The 25,094-nt window shown below is 40.6% G+C and overlaps 1 protein-coding gene across 1 annotated transcript in view; it reads right to left on the bottom strand.

The window, feature by feature from the left end:
* The window catches only part of NKD1 (NKD inhibitor of WNT signaling pathway 1), a 111,640-nt gene extending 109,976 nt beyond the window's left edge, over positions 1–1,664 (bottom strand). Inside the window, exons 1-3 of the mRNA XM_018084957.2 lie at positions 1,416–1,664; positions 1,242–1,274; positions 845–1,002 (exon numbers count right to left, since the gene is read on the bottom strand). Of these exons, the coding sequence (XP_017940446.2) occupies positions 845–1,002; positions 1,242–1,274; positions 1,416–1,440 (216 nt within the window). The 5' untranslated portion in view covers positions 1,441–1,664. The remainder of the gene's footprint in view (positions 1–844; positions 1,003–1,241; positions 1,275–1,415) is intronic.
* Positions 1,665–25,094: the final 23,430 nt, after the last annotated feature.

Below are 25,094 nucleotides of genomic sequence, written 5' to 3'. Positions count from 1 at the left end.
CCCTGCTCTGCTTGTGCTTTCAGAGCCACATTGCTTGCTGGGAAGCACAGATTCCAATCTCCCCATCTCTCAGGTTACCTTTCCAGTGATGAAGCTTTCAGGGCTTGATCCAAAGTCAATGGGAGTCTTTCAGTAAACATCAATAAGCTCTGGATCATACCCTGAAACACTTTGAGGACCATATCTAAGAATTGTTAAGTCTGTTTACCTCCCATCGTGCCTTTCTGTTTAAAGAGACAACATTCAGGATAAATAAAAGAAAAAGGCAACTAAAATATTTCTTCCAGCCCTGGTTTACATGGAGAGCTGAAGGAAAGAGAAGGGGTGGAAAGCGACCAGTGTGGTAACAGCCAGGACAAGTGACATATACAGTAACTCTTATGGAGAAAGTCAGCCACACATTATTAGCAAAGAGCAAATAAATAACTATGCACTCTTCAGGGACTTCTCCTTTCCTGCCAAAATGTCACAGGCAAACTTGTGCACTAAACTGGCTTCACAAGCTTGCACACACTGGCTGGCTGCGGGGCTTTTCCCAAAGATTCTCTGTTTGTTCCTGTTTGTAAAGGGTTTTGTTCTAATCGTACTGCCCAGACACCAGCAGTCAGGTTCCCTTACTCCTCAGGCTTTTGTACCCTCACCAAGTTTGCTCTGCAGCTCCCAACTTCATCAAAGGACAGAAGGAAACCACCCACGGGGCAGCCCCTTGGAGCAACATTAGGGCAAAGAAAACCTTCATTTGCACAACCGCCCCTCGGGAGGGAAAGAGGGATGTAGAAAGAGCTTTTGCTTTTCACTATTTCAAAAGGAAGGGGCGGGGGGGGCAGCGAGGAAGCTGACATACCCTGGCGCTGGAGAGCCTGCAAACGGCCCGGTGCTGGCAGCCTTGCTGGAGTCCCGAGCTGCTGCCGCCGCTGCTGCTGCCCCCGGAGTATTTCTGCTTCACCATCCAGTCCTCCAGCCCTTTGCGAGCCAGAGAGGCGTTCACCGCAAAACTATCACCTAGAAAAGAGACAATGCCGCCGCTGAGCGCCCGCAGAGCCCGGCCCGGCCGCCCGCGGGCATGCCCGCGCCGGCCGGGCTGAGCTGGAGGGGCGGGGGCTGGAGCCGGAGCCGGGGCGGGCACGGAGAGCGCAAACCGCGGCGGAAAGTTGAGGGAAGAGGAGGGCAGGGGGCCGGGGGCAGCCGGGCGGACCGGGGGAAGGCGTTCAAAGTTACTGGCAGTAAGGAGCCATCCCTACCTTCTGGACTTTCTCTGGGTTTACAAACGGCAGCTAGGCAGATCCGGAGGAAAGTGTGTGAGGGAAATAATAAAGGAAGATCGTTAGATACCAGTATAAAATCACAGCAACAAACCGAGTAAAAATCCAAATAAGGGGAAGGGGCTAAGGAAGTAGCAAGTGAAAGGAACTAACCATGTTTCGAGTGAAGTTTCCCCATCTCTCTGCATTGATCTGCAATTACGATTCATTTGACTGTGTTCAGTAGGGTCAGGTTCGCTTGTTGTTATTTTTGTAGATATATAAAATCCCAGCGTGTTTAGAAATCCATGTGCTCCGCTTCTCCCTGCTAAGCACAAGCGAGCTCAAATCTCAGCTCCTCTCCTGCAGCACGGTCCGGCGTCCCCCTCTCCGCCCCAGCCTTCCTCCTCTCTCCTCTCTTTCCCAAAGACAGAGGCGGTTACAAAAGACCTTACTTCACCCACCGGGGAACATGATTGACACCTCATTGAGATTAGACCACTTGCAGGCAGCCTCCGCCTTCCCATTGGGCCGCGGCGGCAGATGAAAGGGGCGAGTGAGCCTTTTGGAGGCTCAAAAAGGAAGAAAGGAAAAAAAAAAAAAAAAGAAGAAGAAGAAAAAAAAAAAAAAAAAAAAGAAAAAAAAAAAAAGAAAAAGGAGCAGCAGGGAGTCGCGTTTCACTTCCACAGGCCACGGGCGGGGGCCGGCCCTCTCCGACGCCCTCCGCGCAGGGACCGGGCCGGACAATCGCGGAGCTGCCCCCGGCCTCCCCGCCGCCAGGCGCAACGCCCGCCCTCCCGGGTGCGCGGGACCGCGGGCAAGCGCTCGCTCCCTGCGGGGCCGCTTCTGGGGCCGCTCGCCCCCGGGTCCCACCACCCCCGCCCGCCGAAACCAGCGTCCCCCGCACGGGCCGCGGGGGTCGCCTCCCGGCCGCGCCTCCTCGCCAGGGATGCCGAGGGATCCGGACAGCGCGCAGCGCGCCCCGGGATGTCCGCACGCTGCCTCCTCTGTGCTCGGGCGCGGGGCTGAACCCCTCGTGTCCCTACTTGGCGGTATCTGGATTGCGAAGGAAGCCAGCATGTCTGGAAAAGCAGTTGGAAAAGTCTGTTGACTTAGTCCTGCAAACTGTTTTTCACGGGCATCCCTTCGCACACAAGTGATCCTAATGAAGCCACTGTTAACGCCAAAATGCAGTTTTCAGGGTCAGGTCCGGAACCCTTTCTCAGTGACTTAAAATGCTGGCAGCAACAGGACAAAGTCTCTCTCAGCTTTTTTTAATTATTAGTTAAGCAGATTAGATCAACAAAGAATCTCCCCTTCTTCTCCAATTTATGAATGGTATATTTTTTACATATAGCATAAACTAAAAGGAAACTTGCTGTTTCATAAAGACAATTCTCACAGTCATTAAAAATTTGCTTCCTTCTTCTGTCTGGTCGTTATTTTTCTGTTTATGAAAATCACATCTCCCTTGAGATCCTTGTAGTTCAACTAGGAGAGATAAAAGGGAGTGCATAGTAGATTCAGAACAAGAAAAAATGAACACTTCTGAGAATTTTAGTCAAGAAACTACTAGTCAAACTATGTAGGGTTTGACCCGGATGGGCCTGGTCCAAAAACTTCAAGGCCACATCTGTGCTTTCAAATCCATACGTTTCAAGCACAGAGAGGAAGGAGTTAGACTTGGGAGCTCATCTGAAAAAAAGATTCAAAGCATATGTAGTAACACTTCTGCAGGGAATTGGGACCGGGAGAGGAGGGTCAGGCTTGGAGCTCATTTTTAGAAGGAATTGCAAAGCACATGGATGTGGTGAAGTTCTGGTATGAAACAACTATACAGCACAGCCAATGCAATGCCATTAAATGAACCATTTAAAGCCAAATCATTCTTTGGATGATTGCAAAGTCATTTCTCCCGTTATTTCAACTATTTATCTGTCTAGCAGAGGAAACACTTGCATTGTGAAATGCAGCCATTGCAACAGCATCAATCACTTGTCAAATAGTTAATAACATGCTTCTTCTGTGAATCTCTTTTTTATGTATTTTAATAATTTATTTGGCCCATTTTTTCTGTTGTGTATTTAAAATGACATATTTGTCCCTTTGAAGATTGCCTCTTGTTTTGGGGAGGAGAAAGAGGGGAAGAAAGTGATTTAGATGAAGCAAGGCTCCTTGGGGCATAAGCCTCACCTAGACTGAAAACTTGTAAAAACTCTCTGATGCGTATTAAGAAATTTGAAATTGAAATACCAATTTTATTTTCTCCTTAGCTTGGCATAGACTCAAGTACCCTTTTAAAACTTCATCAGCAAATATTTTATTTGGAATATCACTGTTTACGAGAAATTTATCCATTTATCTTGGGAAATGGTGCCTCCATCGTTCAGCTCTTAGGAACAAAACAAGGCCTTAGAAATGTCACGAGTTCAGCAGGTCTGAACAAGTGGCTGGGGGAAGAAGCCCTTGCTTTCATAGCAGATTACAGAGGTCCACTTGTGTCCCAGTTATGGAGATGAAGGACTTGTGTTGGTAACACCGTCACTCTTGTGCAGTACTGCTTTCACATATGCAACATTTGTTGGAGTTTAAAGCAAGCCCTTTTTAGTTACAGGCGATTACATACCCACAAAACCAAGGTTTTCACAGGAGAGCAAACGTGACAAAAGAATTCTAAATGTCAGTAGCTGACTCTGTGTACAATGGGATTCATGACTGTACTGCTTGGGCACAGCAGTAACAAAATTACAATCAAGTTAGATTACTCTGAGTATGAATCTCAACTGCAACTAATTCTTCCTCCACCTGGGAAAGAGAAACTTTTAGTTATTCTTAAAGAGTCAAATCTCACGATTCTTAGCACGGTTTTGCTTAGACAAATTCCAGTTGACTTCAGGAGGATTTAGCATGGTGTAACTAAACAGGGACCTCAAGATTTGACTCAGTAGAATTATAATGATCCTCAAACTATAGGGACCTCGAGGCATACTAAGCCTTTTGTTTTTTCTTCCACGGAGCCACAATTGTGTTAAGTAGTGACGTCTAGTAAAATATCAGAGTAAAGTAGACCATTCACAGAACAGTACTAATGATTAAAGGGTCTCTAATTCAACCCAGTGACCCCAGTGGAATTCTTAAAGTTAGAAAGTTATGACATAGAGTATTATTCATTGCCCTTTCATTAGTGCTAACTATGCTCTACTTTTTCAGAAGATGGAAAACCCTTTTGAACCTCACTATACTATAAACTAGTTGATGATAGGAAATATATTTTAGCCAAGGAGCAAATGAATAAGACCACTCTGGGAATTAATTTTCAATATTCAATAGCATAGCAAAATTAATTGCAATATTTGCAATAGCAAGAGTTATATCGTTGGTTAGACTGAGAAGAAACTGTTGCAGGCTTCACTGACACACTCAGAAAGTCCCTATGACCAGTGGAGAAGCCCTGTACAGCACACAGGCCACATGCCAGAACCACTGACACCCACGGCAGAATAGGGCTCTGCTTGGTGCCTGAGACAGGATAGCAGCAAAGCATCCCTTCCCTCCAGGCTGCTGCTTCCCACATGTAGGAGCAGAGAGAGGAGGCCTAATACCTATGATAGATGAAAACATCACACTGGTTTTCCTACCTGGGTAATAGGGCAAGTGCTTTCCAGTTCTGCTTTATCTCTTTCCTTTTCTTCCCTTCTCCTACCATGCTCCTATCCAGCTAGAGGTGAAAGAAGTTGGGTATTGGCCTGCCACGGTCAGGTGCTGTTCTCTTCCATCTGGAAGTGGCATGCAGGTCATGCTGGACAACCTCCAGAAGAAGTGAGGGTTGACATGTGTTTTTTAAAGTGGAAAAACCCCATGTAATTCTAAAAAAAAAAATAAAATGTGCACATAGAGGCAGTAACCTGCAAGCTGCATGGCTACTCCTCTGTGTTAAGTAATCTAAGTCCATGTTGTACAGAAGTGCTTTAAGAAAAGGTTGCTCAGTTGTGAAAGGAAAAACTTATAAAATTGCATGTTTCTAAAGATGCTTCTGGTGCTCTCAGCACCATTGCTGAGGATAGTGTCAAACATATCTTAGCTCTTAAGATTTCCAGGGTCCAGCTGATACAGAATTTTTATCCTCGTCTCTCTCAGAATCACAGATGATCACAAACCACACACGACCTCCCTTTCAACCATTTTCCAACCAACCCCTTTTTACTCCATCAACAAAGAATTGCCTACAGCCATGATATCCCTTCAACAATTGTCTCAATCACTATCTTGCTCTCAAAGTTACAACCAATCCTTTTAAGAACAGTTAAATTTTGTTTTGGTGATCATAGGAGTGCTTTGATTGCTCATTCCTAACACTTACAAATGGGATGTCTGACACAAGACACTGTTTTAACTATTGGGCCTTTGTCCTTGGTACCTATGGTTTTGGCAGTTTTTTCACCACTTTTGCCTCAGGCATTTTTGCAATCTGGCACGTTAGCACCTACTGGTTTTAGCAACTTTGCAGCCTTGGCTTCTTGCCTCAAAGCTTTGGCATGAGTCTGCACTATGGCATCCTTTCAACTGAACATACTCGCTTCACAGGTTTTCCTTGGGTTTTTCTAGGATGTCAGCAACTGCCCTAACCCTAGAGGGGGAAGGAAGACTGATCGGCAAGTTCACACGGTGCCTGTGCAGCAGAAAGATGTCTATCACAAATGAGCACATTCACTACATCACTTGCCAGATATTACACATGCTCAGGTACCATGAGAAACTTTTTCCAGGCCTTCTTCAAGATTATCCCTATACATTTTCTGAGAGCCTGTGATGATTGGCTGGAGAAAACCCTGGCAAACTTCACAGCCTCAGATTGCTAAACCACTATGTGTCCATACTCCAGTGGATACAGCTTCCATTATCAAAGTATTTTCTCTTTTACCTATCTTCAAGCCAAGAAAATTCATCAGAGATAGCTCTTGGGTTTAAAAGGGCTGTAGTTCAGGGTGACAAGTGTTGATTCAGCAGATGAGATGTTTTCTACAACAACCACCAAGAGACAGCTAGTTGTCCTTTGTACTGCCTTCAACAAAAATACTCCTTCCCAGGTAGTATCACATCTTCTTTTCATTGTATTCAGGGAAACGAATCTTACAAGTCTTGAAATAGAAGAATCCATGGTGATGAGGATACAGGTTCATGCCAGGTTAGTCTTTGTTCTCTCCATCTAGTAATCTGAAAGTCCAGGTCAGCAACTGCCTTCAGTGAAGGCTTGAGTTCAGAAGTGCTTTGTTGCTGTGAGTTACTAATTGTCACCTGTTGTGTCCTGCAACTTCTCTTTCAAAGGACTTTGCATAGCCAACTCAATAATCCAGATTTCAGCTCAGCAGAGAACTGGAAAGGTGAAAAAAACAGTTGATGCTGCCTGAAACAGGTGAGAGACTTTTGCTAACATGTATCTCTCTATAGCTGAGGAAGCTGGGCCAGGGCTTTCCCAGCAACTTAGAAGCAACTGACTTTTTCAGTATATTTTACTGGGTGTTGGATATAGAATCTATTTGCTTGGAATCTGACTGCAGATCCACCAAAATGAATTCAAAGATCATACAAAATTACTGGGAATTTTTCTGTCAAAGTTTCCCTAAGGAAAACACAGTTCCTATCCAAATGAAACGAACTTGCAGTTTATTTACAAATCCAAAACTGTGAATGTCCTTCATAAAATGGAATCTTTGAGATAATTTAAAGTGTGATTTTTCTTAGTTTTTTTCCAGTGGATATTTTGCTGAGATGAAATTTGCTAACAACTGTAACAATATGCAGAGAAAGAGGAAAAATAACTTTTGCCACCATAACGTATAGTGTGCTACACATAAAAAGAAAAGAAGCAAAGCAAAAAGTACTGCCATGACTTCAATAATCAGAACCTTTCCTTTAGCATCTAAGAAATGACAAGTAAGAAAGTTTTAATATAGGAGAGGATTTTTATTTGCATTTCTTAACAATAAGGGTGGTTTATATTCCACCTGGTGTCTTTTCTCACATCATCTTTTATGGGCTTCTCTCAGTGACAAGTACCTTTGTACAAAGGTTTCCTCCCCCCTTCTCCCCCTTCTCTGGTTCTAACTCTCTAGCAGGCTTCAGCATACAAACACAATGGGAGCATTGAAAGGAAGACAGTGGGACACCTCCTTTGATCTTGTGTTCTAATAACTTGTGTATGTTTGTGTCCAAAAACAATGTTCTAAGGCTGTGAGGACTGCTGCTGCCGAAAAGAATACTCATCACAGGGGCGGTGGAATAGTTAAACTGTATTCAGGAGAGTAAAGTACTGGCCAATAATGTAAACAGCAGACTGTAAACTCTGCTAAATGCTTTGATGACTGAAGAGAGCCCCACTCCACAGCTGACAACATAGAACAACATAGGTCTGTTCAAAGCATGGCACTGAGGGTCACCATTAAATCATACAATTCCCTATTACTTTTCATAGCCATTCTAGAGGATACTCACTGCACACGGACAAAAGAAACGTGTCTTGCGTTAAAGCAAATGGCTCCTGTCAGATAAGCCAGCTGAGCTCCTCCACTCTGCTGCTGCTTGATCAGTGCTGTTGAGGTTTTTTCAAACTACAAGAAGCTGGATTTGTGTTTTAATTTTTCATTCTGTGACTCACTGAGGTTTTTCTTTCTAAAAAGGAAAAATTATTGCTAGAAAAATAATTGGCATGGGAACAGAGTAAGACCAGTCAGACCTTACACAGGGAGCACACTGCTTGTGCAAAGTCACTTCTGACAAAGTGGCAACCCACAGGAAGGGGTGGAGGAAGGAGAAAGTCACTTGATCACTGTCCTATTATTTATAACTATGGTCTTACACATTTACTTATATTGTCCCATATTGACAAATCCGTGAACTTTGGAAAGAAAATGTAACAATCAGGATCTACACCTATGTTTTGTATTTAGGCTCCACCTCTGGAACCAACAGATTTGAAACTACAGAGTTTGACAGACGCTCAGGCATGATTTTCAATATGATAGCATTTACAAAACTCTCATGAAATGTGAAAGGCTTGAATTCAATGTGTGTTGGTTCAGCACAGCATTTCTATGTTAGTTTTGCTTGTTTTTTTAAAAATAAGCATAAAGTTTATTGAAGTTCTGTTGCTATAGTAAACAGGGTTGGTGCCGTGCTTACAAATAAGTAAGTGTAAGAAGTGTTGAACTTAGTAGGTATCTGAAAAGGATGAAAAATGTTAGTAAAACTACCTTTTAAGCTGTGTATGAATTACAACAATTCCAAAGTGTTTTCAAACACACTCATAACCATATCATACTGGGAAAGAAAACTTTATAAGCTGTGCCTAGACCACCATTTTACTGTACAAATCTGGCACCAGTAACTTGCCACAAGTATTTTGTCATTCTAAAATAAACTCAGCTGTAAAAGAATGTCTTCTTTTGAACACTGAGATAGAGCAGAATAACCATTCAGGTTTATTTTCAAGCTGTTTTCATGTGGAATTTTTGCTTACTACTGATATTCCCCACAGGTATGCTGTGCACACAAAGGAGTGGTGTTGATGCAAAGCCTGTGATGCAGCAGGTGACAGAGGTGAGGAGCAGAGGCACAGAGAGCAGACCTTCTCCATTTCACTGTGTGTGCTTCTGCTCTGTGGCACCAAGTAGATCCTGGCTGCCTGTAGCCCACAGACAGTCCTGGGAATGAATTACACAAGACTAGGACAAGAAAGATCTCAACTGTTGACTACAGATTCTCAGTAACTGCATGCAAGGGGCACAGAAAGTGTGGTCCTGGCTCAGTGCTCAGTATTTGTGCAGCTTACCAAAGCTGTTGAATCAGCAATAGACCTGTTTCTGGCATAGACCCAGGGAGGTGGAGGCACAGAGCAGAAGTGAAGAGCGTGTTAGCACTGCCCAGCACAGCACACACACACTCCAGGTGATGAGACACAGACAGAACCCCGTGTGCACTGAATTCCTTGCAAGAAAAGCAGAAACCACTAATGCAGTTCAACTATATTGAGGCAACCAGCAAACCAGCACAGCACAAACACCCTGCTCTAAAGTATCTTTGCTGTTTACATATATGCTTTAAACTTCACTGTGAAAAACAGCTTTGTTGCCAAAATTCACTTATTTTTTCCTTACAAGGTGCATCCAACGGAACCACAACACTGGCTTATGCAGATAAGACACTATCTCAAATGAGCTTAAAACTAAAGACTTCTTCAATTGTACAAGGAAACTTCTGGCAGATGGTCAGATATGAAACAACCAAGTAAACTCTTTCAAATTTAGTTTATACTTTTCAGCTTTTCTTTTACCATTAACTGTCAGTGTTACAAGACTTTGCATCTGCCTAGTCCATTGCACGTTAATCTGTGTGCTGGTCTCTTCACTGTACAACAGCAACATTTTCTTATGGCATTAATGACATAATCATTGCATTCAGACAGGCTGCACTAGTTTGAATGAAGATAACCCATGGAGATCCACTTTGCTGCTCTATTCCACACTCTGTGTCCTTTTGCATTGTGTATTTTCAAATACATGACAGAAGCTACAGGAATTCTGCAATTTGCATAAAACTAACAAGCCCTCAATTCTTCTCCTGGCATTCATAACTTTGCCATGGTGGTTTTGAACTGGTGCCAGACCACGTCTGACCAGGGCAGCATTTCTGCCAGCATCCTGCAAAGGCAGGGTGCATCCTAGCAGGCTTTGCCTTTTGCCTCTCTTCCCTCAGCCAAAGGTCAGGCAAGTGAAAGACCTCAGGCATATTAGCCACACACCTTGTACTTCCTCTCAGCATTACCTACTGCCCTCACTCGTGGAAGTTTCTTGCAATGTCTTAAGAGAATCCTTCCCTATAAGACTCTTCAGTATTGTGAGGCAGATACAGGACTGTGGACTGGATCACTGAGGCTAATACTGCCTCCACACAGTAATAGATCAGAAATAGTCTATTATTTATTCAACCAAATGCAGATTTTAAAACATACAAACTCCTGAAAATACACTAGGTAGAATTCATCTCCCTCTACAGTCAATGGAGAGAAACGGGTGATTCATGTGACCTACTTCATATGTCTTTATGAAGTTGAGGTGAATCATCTTCTAAAAGTACCTATTAGGATATGATTTGTCTCTTCTTAATATAGACATTTAAAATAGGTCAGATGAACAGGCTATTCCCCTCACTTGGCTATACTGGAGACTAGGTAACTAAATCAAGTGAAGATATTGAAGGTAGCTAAAGCTGGGTGAGATGCATTCCATTTTGCACATGGAGTAAGACTTTAAGGGTCCTTTTCCCTCTGGTCTTGAAGGGAGTGATGATTATTTATTTTTTAACACAAAAATAATTCTCCTGATGATATGTACTGCAAAATATTTAGGAGATCAGAAGGAACCAATTGCTACTAAGTTGAACAAGGCTGAAGTCAGCATGTACAAAAGCCTGAGAGATCACACCTTTGTCACCATACAGAAGACAGTCAATGTGTAAAGTTAAGACAGTTAAGATGGTTAATGTGTGTTAAGCCAATTTCTGTATGTATAGTTGTGGCTGTTGTGGAATGTTTCAAGGGGTATTTTCTGTTTCTGCAAGGAGCAAGAATGTCACCATGAAAAGTTTCTGACTGCTCTGGTCTTGAGTTCTGCTCTAATCAGCCTCCTTGTGCAGACAGATACTGTCCATGACCAGCCCAGCCACTCCCATCAACCTCAAGCCAAGAAAACACAGGGAAGAACTGTGCAAACTTCTAGTCCTCTGATATTCCTAACCAGTTAAAGAGTGGGAGTACCCTACCTTACACAATAAGCTCGAGAAAACATGGGCAAACCAACATAAGGAAAATCCACTGACACTTTCTAAATACGCAGAAGCCATTTCAAACTCAAGAATTTCCTGAATAACAACTTGTGAGAGACTGAGATGATTGAGTGGAAGTATCAGGATATATTAACCCTATTATATTCTTCCCCAGGCATCTGCTTTTGGTCACCGTTAGAGATCATTGCCCTGGTTCAGCAATTCATAATCTACCTCCCACAAAAACATAAAGTGGATCATGAGTGTTTCAGACCAATTGAAGTTCAATTAGTATTGTCGCCATGGAAGAGAAGAAGAAAATTCTTGCACTGAGTTCAGCTAAGCCACTGAGCTGGTCTGGAGGCTCCATACTGATTTCAAGAGACCCATGAGGTACAATTCATTCTCTTTATGTCTGAGTAGCTGTACAATAATATCCACATTATTAAAATAAAATCTTGTTTCATAAGACAGTTTCCTCATATGTTCTGAGTATTTCCTACTGAGAGTGGGAAGGCATTAATAAAACTGGATTTAAAATTCTACAAATCAGCATAAATCTCTATGGAAAGAGAATATACTTCAGCTCTTCCCTGCTGTTGGATTATTGTTGAATACCCTATGGTTCTCCACAAATTCTTTTCTGTAGCACAAACCAATGAGACGGATAATGGAACTTTTGTTTATAAATTCTATATTCTCTTTACAATAAAGTCTCATATTTTAATAGCTCATCTTTCACACAATGGAAATGTACTCAGAATTATGGCCCCCTGGCAAACAGTTAAGGAGTTTAAATTTATCAGTCTTAAATCAGGTCAAACAGGACTAACAACCTAAAAGATTACATAGCCTCCTCCTGGTCATTGACAAAGAGTTTTAACACTATTTGGCTCCTGTATTGGTTCTGTGGGGACAGCACTGCTGTTGCCTCCAGATGGACTTCATGCTACTGATCACAAGACTCTGAACCCAGCAGTTCAGCCAGGTTTCAGTTCAGCTCTCTATCCACTCATCTAGACCACACTTCATCAGTTAGTCAGCAAGGATGTTACTGTGTTAGACAGTATCAAGAGTTTTATTAAAGTCAAGATAAACAACATCCACTGCAACATCCACATTTCATTGTAGAAGGCTACCAGGTTTCCCAGGGATTATTTCCCCACTTCATAATCAATGCTAAGCACTCCCAGTCACCTTCTGTCCTTAGCATGCTTGGAAATAGCTTCCAGGAGAATTTTCTCCATTGCCTTCCCTGAGATCAAGGTGAAGCTGACTGGCCTATAATTCTCAGATTCTCCTTTTTGCCCTCCATGAAGTTATGTGTCACATTTGCTTTGCTTCAGTCCTCAGAAACCTCCCCCAATAGCCATGACCTTTCAAGGAGAATTGAGATATCACAATGACATCAACCAGCTCCCTCGTGAGTGCATCCCCTCAGTTCCCACACACTTGTGTACATCCAGCTTCTTTAAACACTTCCTAAGCTGATATTATTCCACTAAGGGAACCTGACATTATTCCACTGAAGGCAAGTCTTCATTGCTTCAGACTTTCTCATGGGACTCAGGAACCTGGGATTGCTGAAGGTTGGTCTTACCAGTAGAGAAAGACCCAAAGAGTTCACTGAGTACCCTGGCCTTCTCTGTGTCTTTTTTCAAAGAGCCCAACATCTCATTTTGTAGCAGATCCACATTTTTACCTGCTGATAAACTTGCAGAAGCCCCTCTTGTTGCTCCTCCCATCCCTTGCTCGATTTGAGTCCAAGTGGGCTTTGGCTTTTCCAGCCCAACTCCCCATTGATGTGGGTTGCTGGAGTCTACGCTGTGGAACACACCTGAAGGTTGTGTCTAGACTCTATTAGAAACTCAATGTACAAACCTCAGAAGTCTTTTGTGTACAAACTGGTAGGAGACTGATTTTGCAAGGACCACATAATATCCCAGACATCATTAGTTTTCACTTTAGCAATTAAAAGAATCCAGATGTGACTACCTGCACTCATTTAAAGTAAATGAACTGGAAGTAAATATTACAAGCAAATATAAGACTTTAAAAACTGCTACAATGGTCCAAGCCTTTGTCAAGCTTACAGCTGGGATCTGAGCTGTGCAGAAAGTAACTTTTCTGCTTTGTAGGAAATTTCACAAACTTTTTATTGTTCTAAAAGAGGAAAAAACACTTCATATTTTCATAAATTTTTTCATGTTCTTTTTGGGTTGAAACTGATTTTTCTGATTTTTAGGTTTTTTCTATTACAAAACATTTTGTCTTAATTTTAAGCAGTGGGTTTAAAAGGCTACTTTACAAGGTAAGAATGTTCTATTGCAAAAAATAAAAGAGTTTCTGTTTCAAGTCTATTCAAATATTCTGCTCCAATATTTTAATACATAGAAAATTGTCAAAAGTGAAGCATTTATATGGTTTGCCATTTTGCAGTGAAGAGCTGTCCCACAATAAATTTTCTGACCAGTTCCAATTTGAAACATGAGAGAATACAGGGATTATATTTACACGTGGTTTTGTATCTTCAATAGTATTACTCATCCCTTTCATCTCTTAAGGGCAAAGATGACTCAGAAATCATGATTGAAAGTTCAGGCCTTAGATATAACAAATATAATAATTATATTTATTATTTTATCTTATTTTAAAGATTTAACATATCATCTGAAAAAATAGTTTCCAATTCTGTTTAATCTGATTCTTTATTGACCTAAATTCACCTTTCTAGGAATTTTAGTGAGGAAGGTACACTTTCATTTCATAAGCATTTCAGTCTGTCTATTCCAGCTCTACTATAAAGGAAGAATATCTTATTTTTTCCAGTTTTCCTTCCACCCAAACTGCAAGATGCCTCTGATTATGCTAAACACTTTGGTCAGCTAAAGCCAGCTAGCTTTATTTTGTTTATTTTTATACTGAAGATTTTTACAGTTGCTTTGTTAGAACACCAGGGCTTTTTCACCAATGAGATGCAAAAATTAATAATATTTTGTTTGCTAATACTGAGTTAACAGTCACAACATACAGCATCCAGACTAACCCTGAACAAGAACTCTGTGGCCATCAGATACTCCAAATAGCACAGACATAATCCTATTAAAAAGATAAAATAATATAAGAGGAAAAAAACCTAAAAGGAATCTTAAGTATGTATACTCCTCTTTAGGTTTCACAACTGAACAGTCCCTCTGAAGCCATCACATTTCATTACAGTGGAGCTTTCTGGTCCAACCTCATGTATAGAAAAGGCTCCTGCATCCTTGAGTTTTTGTTGCCTGTATTTGGCACAGATTTTGAGTGTAGGATGAGCATCTGACCTTCAAAAAAATCTTAAATTCAGAATATATAAAATGGGCTGCTTAGCCATTCTTCTTATTTCTAAAGGAGATTAAATGCAGTTGAAGAAACTACACTGCATTCAGAAACTGGAACCTTTGGAAGAAAGGGTGACATTTTCTCAAAAAGAAAAAGTCCACAGACTAGGACTTTTCAACTGTTTCAGTATAAAAGAGCCAAATATAAAGAGCAGGAAACCATTCTGTACTTTCAGAATAATGTGAAAAAGACAACCCAAGAGAGCTTTAATACCTGAAATGCTCTTAAATCCTAAAGAAAGACTTTTTGTAATACTATATCAAAAGGGGAAAGGGAAATAGCCCAACAAAGTGCTTTCCTTTTTCCAGCATGATATGGATGTGGAAAGTATGTTAATTTTGGTATTCTCAAAGGAAAACAAATAGCATAAACAGACAGACAGAAGAGGAAGAGAGCAGTATGTTTAAAATAATAGAGAAACCCACCACTCATTTAAGCTGTTAGCTCTGGGAAGGCTCAGGCTGTGTGTCCAATCACAGGACCTACAGTTTATGCCAAGGCTTGTTTCAGATACATTCTGCACCAACTCCACCAAACGCAAACACAATTAGAGCATTCAGCATCAGACAGTAGGAGATCCCCTTTGATGTTGGGATAAAATGAGGATATGCATGGTTTTGTCCAAAATGACAACCATCCCAGGTTTACTAATGGGTATCTAATAGAAAAAGAGAACTTTATGATGCTCATTAATTACCAAACTGTCATGTGCTTCTGGCAGAAAGAAAGTAATCCTCTTCTCCAGATTAGACAGCCACCACAAAGGACTTCAAAGAACTTTCAGTCCCCTCCCCTGAGAGCTGCCTTGCATAAACCTCACAGCACTAACCGTGCAAATTAAAAGAAGGGAGCAGTTGACAAACCCTTCCTGATACATGCGCAGTCTATTGCTGTTGGCAGTTCAGACACGAGCCCTTATTCTGCTGGCAGATGTGCACATCCTCTATACATAAAATATGCTCTAAAATTTATACAAAACTTTACAAATTATCAGTAAACAATGCTTTCCATTCTTGCTTTCAAACCTGGAGATATTTGTGCTGAAGCTCCTTTGGTGGCAACAAAAAATCTTTTTTAAGAACATGAATATGTAGAAGAAATATACCTGAAACTCTAGTTCTCAGAAATTTTCCTCAGATGCTTTTCTTAATAAGGAGCAGCTAAAGTATGCCTTTTACTGGCAATTCGCCACAATGGGTATAAAGGGCTACAGAAATCATCCAATATGAGAATGGATGTGTTAGGGAACAAGAAACATTTACAGTGATTCCCCTAGTTTTAAATGGTCAGACGTTTATGGAGTTGGAGATTTTGCTTTCAGCACAAATTCCTTCCCTTGCTCTTACATTTCTACAAACTCTTTATATGTAACTTTTTTTTTTTCCCAGGGACTGAACTACAGACTTCAAAGTAGGCACTACATTTCACATATTTATGATTGTCACCCAAATGCATGTATTTATGGTTGTTTTCACAAAGGTCTGAAATAGTGATAAAGTCTGAATTGTCTCTCAGGAGTAGCAGGGGGATGGGTACTTCTGATGTTTGGATGACACGTGAATTCTAGATGACAGGATTGTGTTCTTGAACATATTTGCCTTGTAGGTTTTTTTTATTTACTCATGTAGATTCAAATCACTTTACTGACAAGGTGAAAGACAATGAGCCTCATTATGATTTGGAATCTGAATATTCTCATTCAAAGCATCCCAAGCAGTACTTGGTTAAAGTTGTATATATTGGTCTTACTGGACAGACCAAGCCAGTGCCCCACAAATTTTAAATTTAAATAAGGGCTTTTTTCAACCAATTTGACAGATTTTTTAGAACAATGACTGCCAGAAGCACACTGCTATCCAAAACAGGACTGGCTTTATGTTTACCAAGAAGATAAAAGTCCGGGGGAAGTAGTTAAATGGAACTAAGAGTTCAGACAAAAAGTAATAATCATAGGGACCATCAAAAACTCTTATTCATAGTACTTTCAGATAGCACCTCTTCAGTACATCACGGTAAACCTATTCCAAACCCTGAACTATTTGAAAGATTCCCTTCTTCCCAAGTAATGTGTGTGCTGCTTCTCAATTTTTAAGTAGCAACAAAATACCTGGGAGAAAATAGATTTAATTTTCCTTCTTTTTTTTTTTTTTTGAATGAGTAATTTAACATCCTTGAAAACTCTAGGGTTGCATCAGAAACATCATGTATTCTGAACACGTGGCCAACCTAGGTCACAGCTATGTATGTAAAATACTAAATGAGACTGGCTGAAATTTGTTATTAACATTTTTAGTGAAAAAAATATCATCTTTTTGAGGGGTAAAAACCAAAAACATTTCAATGGAAATAAAATTTTTATGGCAGAGAAATGTCAAGAACTTAGAAAATAATGTCAGCACAAAACTGGAAAAGGTGGAATTTCGTCTGAGAATTCTTTCACTTTTCACCTTCCATCGATTTTATTTGAGGATCAAAAATCTATTTCTTGATTGTCTCTACAGTTAGACCCTTCATTGTCTCTTTTGATCATGAAACATATACCTTTCTAGAGTACTCTTTTTTTATATTAATAATTACTAAGGGCCTCAACACTTCCAAATTGCCATGAGCCCTACACTGGGGGAAAGACAAGCACTGCTCACACTGAGGAGTCAAAAGAAATACAATCATAACCACTAAAATGGTACATTTGTATTGTGCCATAGAAACTTTCCTGATTGTATCTCTGCAGATTCTTTCCTTCCCAGCAGAACCTTTTAAAAATACTTCTTAATATACTATGTGCTCTTGATGCCACTACTTCTGTATAATCTGCTATTTTCTCTGGGATGAAACCATCACAAATTGTTTTAAATTATTAATAAAGACAGATCAAGCATTTTGATTAGTTTGCAAGTTAGCTAAAGATGACCAGAACTTGTGGGCTGAACAATCATAGGACTCTCTTTTCTGCCCCTTTTCAGAGGTTATCACTACAGCTGAAAATCCAACACCCATCTTCACTTTGCACTTGCAATGCAGCTGATACAAAAAAGCAGGACTTAGTCTTTGGCACAGCATCCTCTGTCAAGAACATCCTCCTCCACCTTCTTCCCCAAAGACAGTCAAGAAACATACAGTCAAGGGTAAACCACCTCCAGCTCGGTGTCATGGGTGTGCATTTCTGAGGCAAGTTCTCTCCTGGTAGATGAACAAAAGCAATGCATTCATACTACTTCCACCCCCTTAAATTCATCTATAATTTTTTGTCACAGTAAGACTAAAATCACAGTTAATTCCTGAATGGATATGCTTCTGTTAACACACCAACTTCCATGATATGCCCACAAAAATGTGACTCACTTTGTTGTCTCTTTTCTCTAGTGAACATCAACGGATAATTCTCGTTTCAAAATACTCTGGTTGGCACCAACAAACAAGTAATTCTCCTGAATGTGAAATAATTTCCATTAGTTTCCCTTTGGTTAAGTGACAGCTGAAAGAAAAGAAGTCCCGGAAAAAGTCTGGAATGGAATGATCCTTGCAGGCAAAAATTGAATTGGGTTCAATTAAAAAATGCAGTCACAGTGGGGTTTGAACTGAATTTTTGTGCTGCATTTTAGAGCACATGAAAGAAGCAGTGAAAGAACAAATGAAGGCAGTAAGAAGAAATCCAAGGCAAACAGAGGTGATATGATCTGAGAAGAGATAAGAAAAAGAGTTTTAGATTAGAGGGCTGTGTGGACAAAGGCCTGGATCTGTGAATCCCGTATTTAATCCCAGCTGTGCTCAGGAGAAGAGGACTTGGTGCATATTCTTTGTAGATGAACAGATTTGTTCCAGAGAAGTACTTCACTCCATAGTCAGCTTCTCATCCTAAAAGAAACAAGCTAAAATTGGCAAGCCCCTTAGGTCAAAAAGAGATTAGTGGTGTTAGCAATGAGGTCTGAAGTATAAGCACAGAAATTTCCAGTTGCTATTCCTGCTCAGCCAAAGTGCAAGTTCTAGCATTTTTTCAATTCAATTCAATGTCAAACTCAAATGAATGGCTCACAAGTTGGTCAGAAGGGCAGGAGGTTTTTCAGCAGTCACTTAGTCTCATCTAGCAGCAATGATGGTCCAAAAATTTTTCACCTCCAAAAAATGGAATTGTTCCAATCAAGGACCAGCCCTTGATATGCTTGAACCAGCCAGCTCAGGGCATAAGTGGCCACAGCATGACTAAGATGTAAAAGTCAGGAGGAAAGGAAGAGACCCCACTTGAACTGGCAAAAGACTTGAGGAAAATTATATCTCTGGCATATTCAAGTTCTTGTAACATCTTCCAGGATAAACAGGCAAGGAACCAGTTTATGCACACTCAGATGCATCTGGACTTGCTGATCAAGATCAGGGTAGAAAAGAAGCAACAGTCATTCCAAGAGATTGTGGATTTGCCAATAGAACTTGAACCTTTCCCTTTTCTTCTCAGCAGTGCACTTCACAGGAAGGCAACTGGAGCTGAAAGAGCTGCCAACTGATTGCTGTGAGCTGAGACAGCACAACTCAGAGCCTGATCCTGGGAAAGCAGAAGTCTGAGGGATTTTGAGATGTTTCTGTGCAATTCAACAACAATCAATTCAGTTGGTAGAAAAAAAAAGAGCAAATGGGAACAACTGAGACATTAAATTAAGTCATTAAATGTTCTAGCATGACAGAATTTCCCCTGAAAAGATCTGGCCAAGTCCTCGGATGATCATAGATACACATAGGTCTGAAGAGTATAGGAGGTTGATTTGTGAGTTTTCCAGAATGTAAAAAGTTCAGCATAGGTTGGATGAGGAAGAGGAACCCTTTTAGTGGTCAGCAAACTGTGACTGGGCAATTTTGAGAGTTTCCCTTCCATACACACATACATACAAATGCACACACAAGGACTACTCCTTTTCTAGTCTACCTATGAGTCAAGTTTTTACAGATTGAACCCAGAGTCCAGTGGTGGAGAGTGAATGAAATAAGAGCGGTGCTTTGGAAGAGGTAATATTTATGTTCCATAGTACTGTACCTCCTGACAACAGATTTCAGATCAGTAGGGTATTTCTACTTGAATTCTCAAAAGAACTGATTTATTATCTGGACAAACCATATATTGCTGCTATAGCTTTATAGATTTAAACCACAAACAGGTTCACATAAAAGGATGGCAATAATGTTCTGTCCATTATTATTACATTGAAAAATTAGCAGCAAATGCTATCCCAACCAGAGCAATTACCAGGCAAAAACATCCAACCAGAACTACCCAAGACAAAAACCAGATGGCTCCTTGGGCCTCTGTTAACTCCTGTTAATATACCTGAATGAACTGGGTCATCAAAAAGCATGAGTACACCCAGAATTTACGCAACTGAAAAACTTTTCACTTCATTGACTGGAACAATGGATTTGTTCTTTCAATAAAAGCATACAAGGTGCTAAAATACTTACCTAAGAGGGATGTCGTGTTGGAGCAGAATGCCACAGTGAAATCATATGGTGAATGAAGCACTCCAATATGCAGTTCTTCAGATAATCATGCTTAATGCTTTTTCCATCACAGAAGGAAATCCTGGTATTTGAAATTGAAATCAAGGTGCAGGATAGGGAACTATGTACACGTTACTACTGGGCCTTTTAAGAGACAGAAATACTCTGGCTAAAGCTGTTGCTGTTATGAGTCTATTGAAGCTGGCAAGCTGACAAACATCCATATCACCTATTAGTTTAGACAACCCTGATCATGAGTTTTCGAAATGGTCAATAATGATTATGTCATGCAATCTTTTTTTGAAGGTGCTTGCTCATCCTATTATGTGATTACCAAGCAAAGATAGACCTGCAGCAAAATAAGATATATTGTCCTTTCACAAAGGAGAACAGATTTCAATTCTGAACCTCCAACTTCCAAAGCAGCATGGAGTAGAAACGTGCCTGATTTTCTAGTCCCAAATCTAGAACAAACACTTCTAGGACACTAATGCGTTCAGCTTTGTGCATGGAATGAAACACATGAGAAGATGCACAGCAGCAATGCTGATTAGAATCCAGATATTTATCATTAGAGTCACATGTTAAAGTAGGACTACTGAACAAATGGAAAATATTAGCTCATAGCAGAAGGAGATTCTATGAGATAGAATATGAGAGAATTGACTCCTCACATAAGTCACTGAACAGGTGATTGGAAATAAGTTAGTCATGCTTACTTGAAGTGTTAACCATATAAATGTTTTCATAAAACCACAAATTATCCAGTTATCATTGCTGGACACTTACCAAGCTTGAAAGCAATGCAGAAAATACACAAAATGCTGATAACCCACAAAGCACTCCAGATGAGTTCTAGTGCACCCAGCCAATGACAGTCCAAGACTATGGGGGGGATAATAACTGATGTTGAGAGGATGATCAGAACAGATAAACTCATTGCCAGATTATATTTGATGATATTAGGTTAAAGAAATTGGAAAATAGCTCTACTCACTCTGAAGGTTCTTCTGAGGGTGTTTGTATCTTGAAAATAATCCCAATGTTAATACAGAATTGCGAGTGCATTTCCTATTTAAAAAAAATAATCAGTATAATAGCTGCTAAGAAGATCTATCTGATGATCCTGTTGAGGGTCAGAACAGCTTATCTGTTCTTAGAACTGTAAAGATAATATTAAGCATGCAAAGAAGCAGCTATGGATCTAGACAAAGCTGCTCAGTAAATCAAAAGGCTCCCCTGCTATGTTACACTGCACACAAACAGCTTTAGCTCCAGGTTTGCACACACTGACAGCTACTTACATGAATTTTAACACTAGGGCACAACATTAAGATGATATTTTCAGAGCAGTATTTTTTCCATTCTGATGTCCCCCAGTCTCTGGCAGCTTCCTCTGGGTTACTAACTTCTACACTTCAAAGAGGCAAAGAAGGCAGAAATGCTAGTACACTGACAGGGAGCAGTGAGAACTGGAACTTCCCTGGTACAGGAGAGGCTCATGCCATGGTGAGTGTGTAGAGCACATGCAAAGCCTAACACTTTATAAAATAAAACCTTCCTCTTCAAATCTCAAGATGAATATCACAAAGAAATAGTTAGATATGGAGACATACACTTAAAATCAAAAGCTCTCCCTGTGTCTCTAAAGCAGCAATATCGAGTTCAACTCTCTGACTGTGAGCTGATAACCCAGTTAAGGAATAATACAACCAGCAGTTCAACAACTGCCCAACTCCATGTCGTTTTCTGACCAGCTTCTCTTTTTCTACTCTAGAGTAAACATACTTGACAAGGCCAAATATGTAGAACACAGACACACAAAAAAACCCCAAACAACAAATCAAAACAAAACTAGTGGCTCCATAACCACAGGGGAGAGCCGCAGTCTGTTCTCTTGCAACCAGTCTTGGTTATGAAAGAAATTCCTGTGAAGGCAAATTGCTGTGAGAGGGAAGTGCTGCTTGCACAGGCAGGGAGCTGGGCTGCAGGGAGGGTGGGATTAGTACAGTCACTTCTTTTCATGGGGGAACAGAGAGACCAGACAAAGGGATCAATTGCTCATCTGGATGAGAATTAAATCAACGAGAAATCAGCAAGAGGAGAACTGGGCAGATGTAAAAAGTTAAGACTGATGGTGTTGTTCCTGTGACTTGAAGTACAGGTCGCAGAATCTAAAACTTTCAAAATGAAAGTTTATGAACTATAGTACTACAAATAGATTTCTATATTTTGGGAACTACAATAAGGTGATGAGCTAGGTAAAAGGAAAAAAAAACCCTGTAACATTTAGATCACATTGAAATTAAACATTCTTTTCAAGTAAACCCTCTATAATAATCCCAGATTATACACGCTTGAATAATGACATTTTAAAAAACAAAACAACAACAACAACTTTCCAAAGTAAAATATTTCAGAGGTGAACAACACTAAGGGAACGTCTTGGATTTTGCAAATCGTAGTCCAGGTTTAAGAATAAAAGTGAAAAACAATACTGTTTACTTGATTTTTTTTTTCCTAACGTTCTGGTGCCTGCACTTTTGCCTTGAGTAGTTTAGGGCTTCTCTCTCAGCAAAACAGAGCAGAGTTCATCCAGCTGTCTAATGAGGTAAGAGTGAGTTCTGTGACAGGATTTGTAGGTAGGACAGGATCCTCAGTTTGGTAGTTGAGGAACAGAAGGCATAGTGAATGGAAAAAGAATTTATTTTCAATATTTAAGAAGAGAGAAAGCAAGGGAACTAATGAAAGGGTCCTAATCCCTTTCTGGTAGGCTTTCTGAAGTCTAGTTTTGTGGATATATGCAGTTAGAAATCTCTCAGTTTACACACTGTCATAAATAGTTATTACTCATAAATTACTGGAAGGAAGAGAGGTCTCCTCAGTCAGGGAGTCCCCAGCTGTGTGGGTCACAGGACACAGGCTCTGTCTAGATTGATGCTATCTGGTCCTTAGTCCTATGCAAAGAGGAAGACAAGGAGATTTAACCACCATCTCAGCTACAAGGACTGGATCACACCCCGAAGAGGAGCAGAGCACTGCACAGAAGCTGAAGCATGAAAGCTCCCTAGATACTTTTTTTCCACTGACCCTAACAACTATTTTGAAGAGGGAATCTGATCAACTTGTGAAAGATACTGAAGAGACAGAAAGGGGATAGTTTCTGCAATAGCAGTGATCTGGACATACTATAACGTTCCTTCCTATTTGATAATCACACAATTATATAATAATCTAGATTGGGAGGGACTCGAGGTCATCTAATCCAAATTCCCGTATCCCAAATCCCTGTTCAGAATTTCCTTTGGTGCAACCTGTGGCCACTTCTTCTCAGCCTTTCACTGTGCATCTTCAGGAAGAGTCTCATGAGTATTGAAAGTGTAGGGTCTGCCACACTTTGTCAAGCTAATGATTCAGTATCATGTTTCTAAGCACTAAAGACTGTTAAGGGAAGAACAAGTTATGCACAGATTAACTCCATCACCCTTTCTGATTCCAAGAGAAATGTAGTTGTGTCAGTCCCAAACTAAAAATTAAATACTGTGGTGTCACCACTAGTCAATTTAAAAATCCTCTGTGGTTTCTTCCATACTTATGTCTAAAGCAGTGCTGACCAGAACACTGAACCTTAAAATTGAAAAACACTCACCTTAAAATTATGCTTTTACTTATGTTGACTTTAACTACCAGGGTTGCCCTCCTTTCAGTCTGATGCCACCATCTGTCCATTCCTTTCCAAGAGTTTAGGTATAGTTATAACAGCAAGTGAAAGAATATTTAGACTGGTTGAAATACCAGGTGTCTTACCAGCTTAGTATGTTCCAGAAAAGGAGAGTCTATACAGACTTTTCATGCTGGTGCTGAACTGTCTCTTAGCTGCTTTTTCAGTTTTTCCTTCTGTAGACTTTTCAATAAATGCCTTTAAAACTCGCTACTGTGATCCCTACCTCCACTTTTGTTTCAGTGTTGAGTTATTTTATTTGACTCCCTTTGTAGTAGCAAACTGCCCTTTGTATAAATTGAACCTAGTTAAGAATTCCCTTTTGCTGTGAATCCGAATGGAATTCCTGGCAGCACACGCCATACACCATACCAGGGTGTTTGCTCCCGTATTTCACTCAAAAGCACCGGGCTTTGTTCTGATTTACACACTTCAGATAAGATCAGAATCAGGCCAACAGTTTCTGCCAAAAGAGCATACAAACTGAAAGGCAGAGAAGATAAAATAGACTCACTCCAAGAGATTCAGAGAATGAAAGTAGCATAAAGCTTTTTAACTTTTTCTGTTTTAGCAGAGAGTGATGCTAACTTGTGCTGAGCATCCATAGGTCCTGTGAAAGCAGGAAGATTTACAGAGGTATCAGATAGGAAAGTAAAAAGACAAAGGAATTGGGGAAAAAAAAAAAGAAATAAAATTTTAAAATATGGCACACTACTTCAAAGAAGGTTGCTTTGTTTGTATTGCACAGTGCAATCACAGCCACGTTTTTAGAGACCTCAGGACTACTCTCTCTGTGCAGAAAAGTTAACAGTCTAGAGAACAGTTGACCAGAGAACAACTCCCTAGATTTAGTTATCATTACTGTTGCATCTGTCCTTCTGACATACCTCTTCCCCTTGCTAACTGACCATACAGCAACTAAAGCAAGAAGCATTCATAACTTGCACTGCAATCTAGTTCCAAGCGCAGCTGTGAGGTGACTGAAGGCAGTTTCCCTCCCAACTTGCTCTTGTAGGGACAGGGAACAACATTCTGCAGACAGCAAGTTGGGCTCCAGCCTAAGCCCTGTTGCATCTTGAACTCAGCAGCTCCCACCCTAAAGAATGCTCTCCCTGCCCCCTCAGCTTCTTGCTTTTATTCTTCATATGCTCTGTCACAGCATATGCCCAAAAAGTCAGATTTGCTGCCTTGCTTTTTAGATGCATTTTCAGGACTTGGCCAGCCCCCAGTTCATAGTGAAAAATCTCATGCCCATGTTAAGAATCTGTCTCAGCTCAAACTCTGTAATTTTGAGAGGCACAAGAAAAAGTAACATCTGTGCAGGTTACACAGCAACAGTAAATCAGTTCTAAGATCATAAGCTTTGTCTGATATTAAAAAAGAGGAAAATAAAAGGCAGGTATTGGAGCAAGAAACAGTGCCTTATAGGTGCTGAAGCATGCCTGGTA

Source organism: Manacus vitellinus, unplaced genomic scaffold (genome assembly GCF_001715985.3).
Source record: "Manacus vitellinus isolate BGI_N305 unplaced genomic scaffold, ASM171598v3 scaffold_10_pilon, whole genome shotgun sequence".
NCBI lineage: Eukaryota > Metazoa > Chordata > Aves > Passeriformes > Pipridae > Manacus > Manacus vitellinus.
The sequence above is the reverse complement of the archived record's forward strand: the minus strand, read 5'-3'. Positions and strand labels throughout refer to the sequence as shown.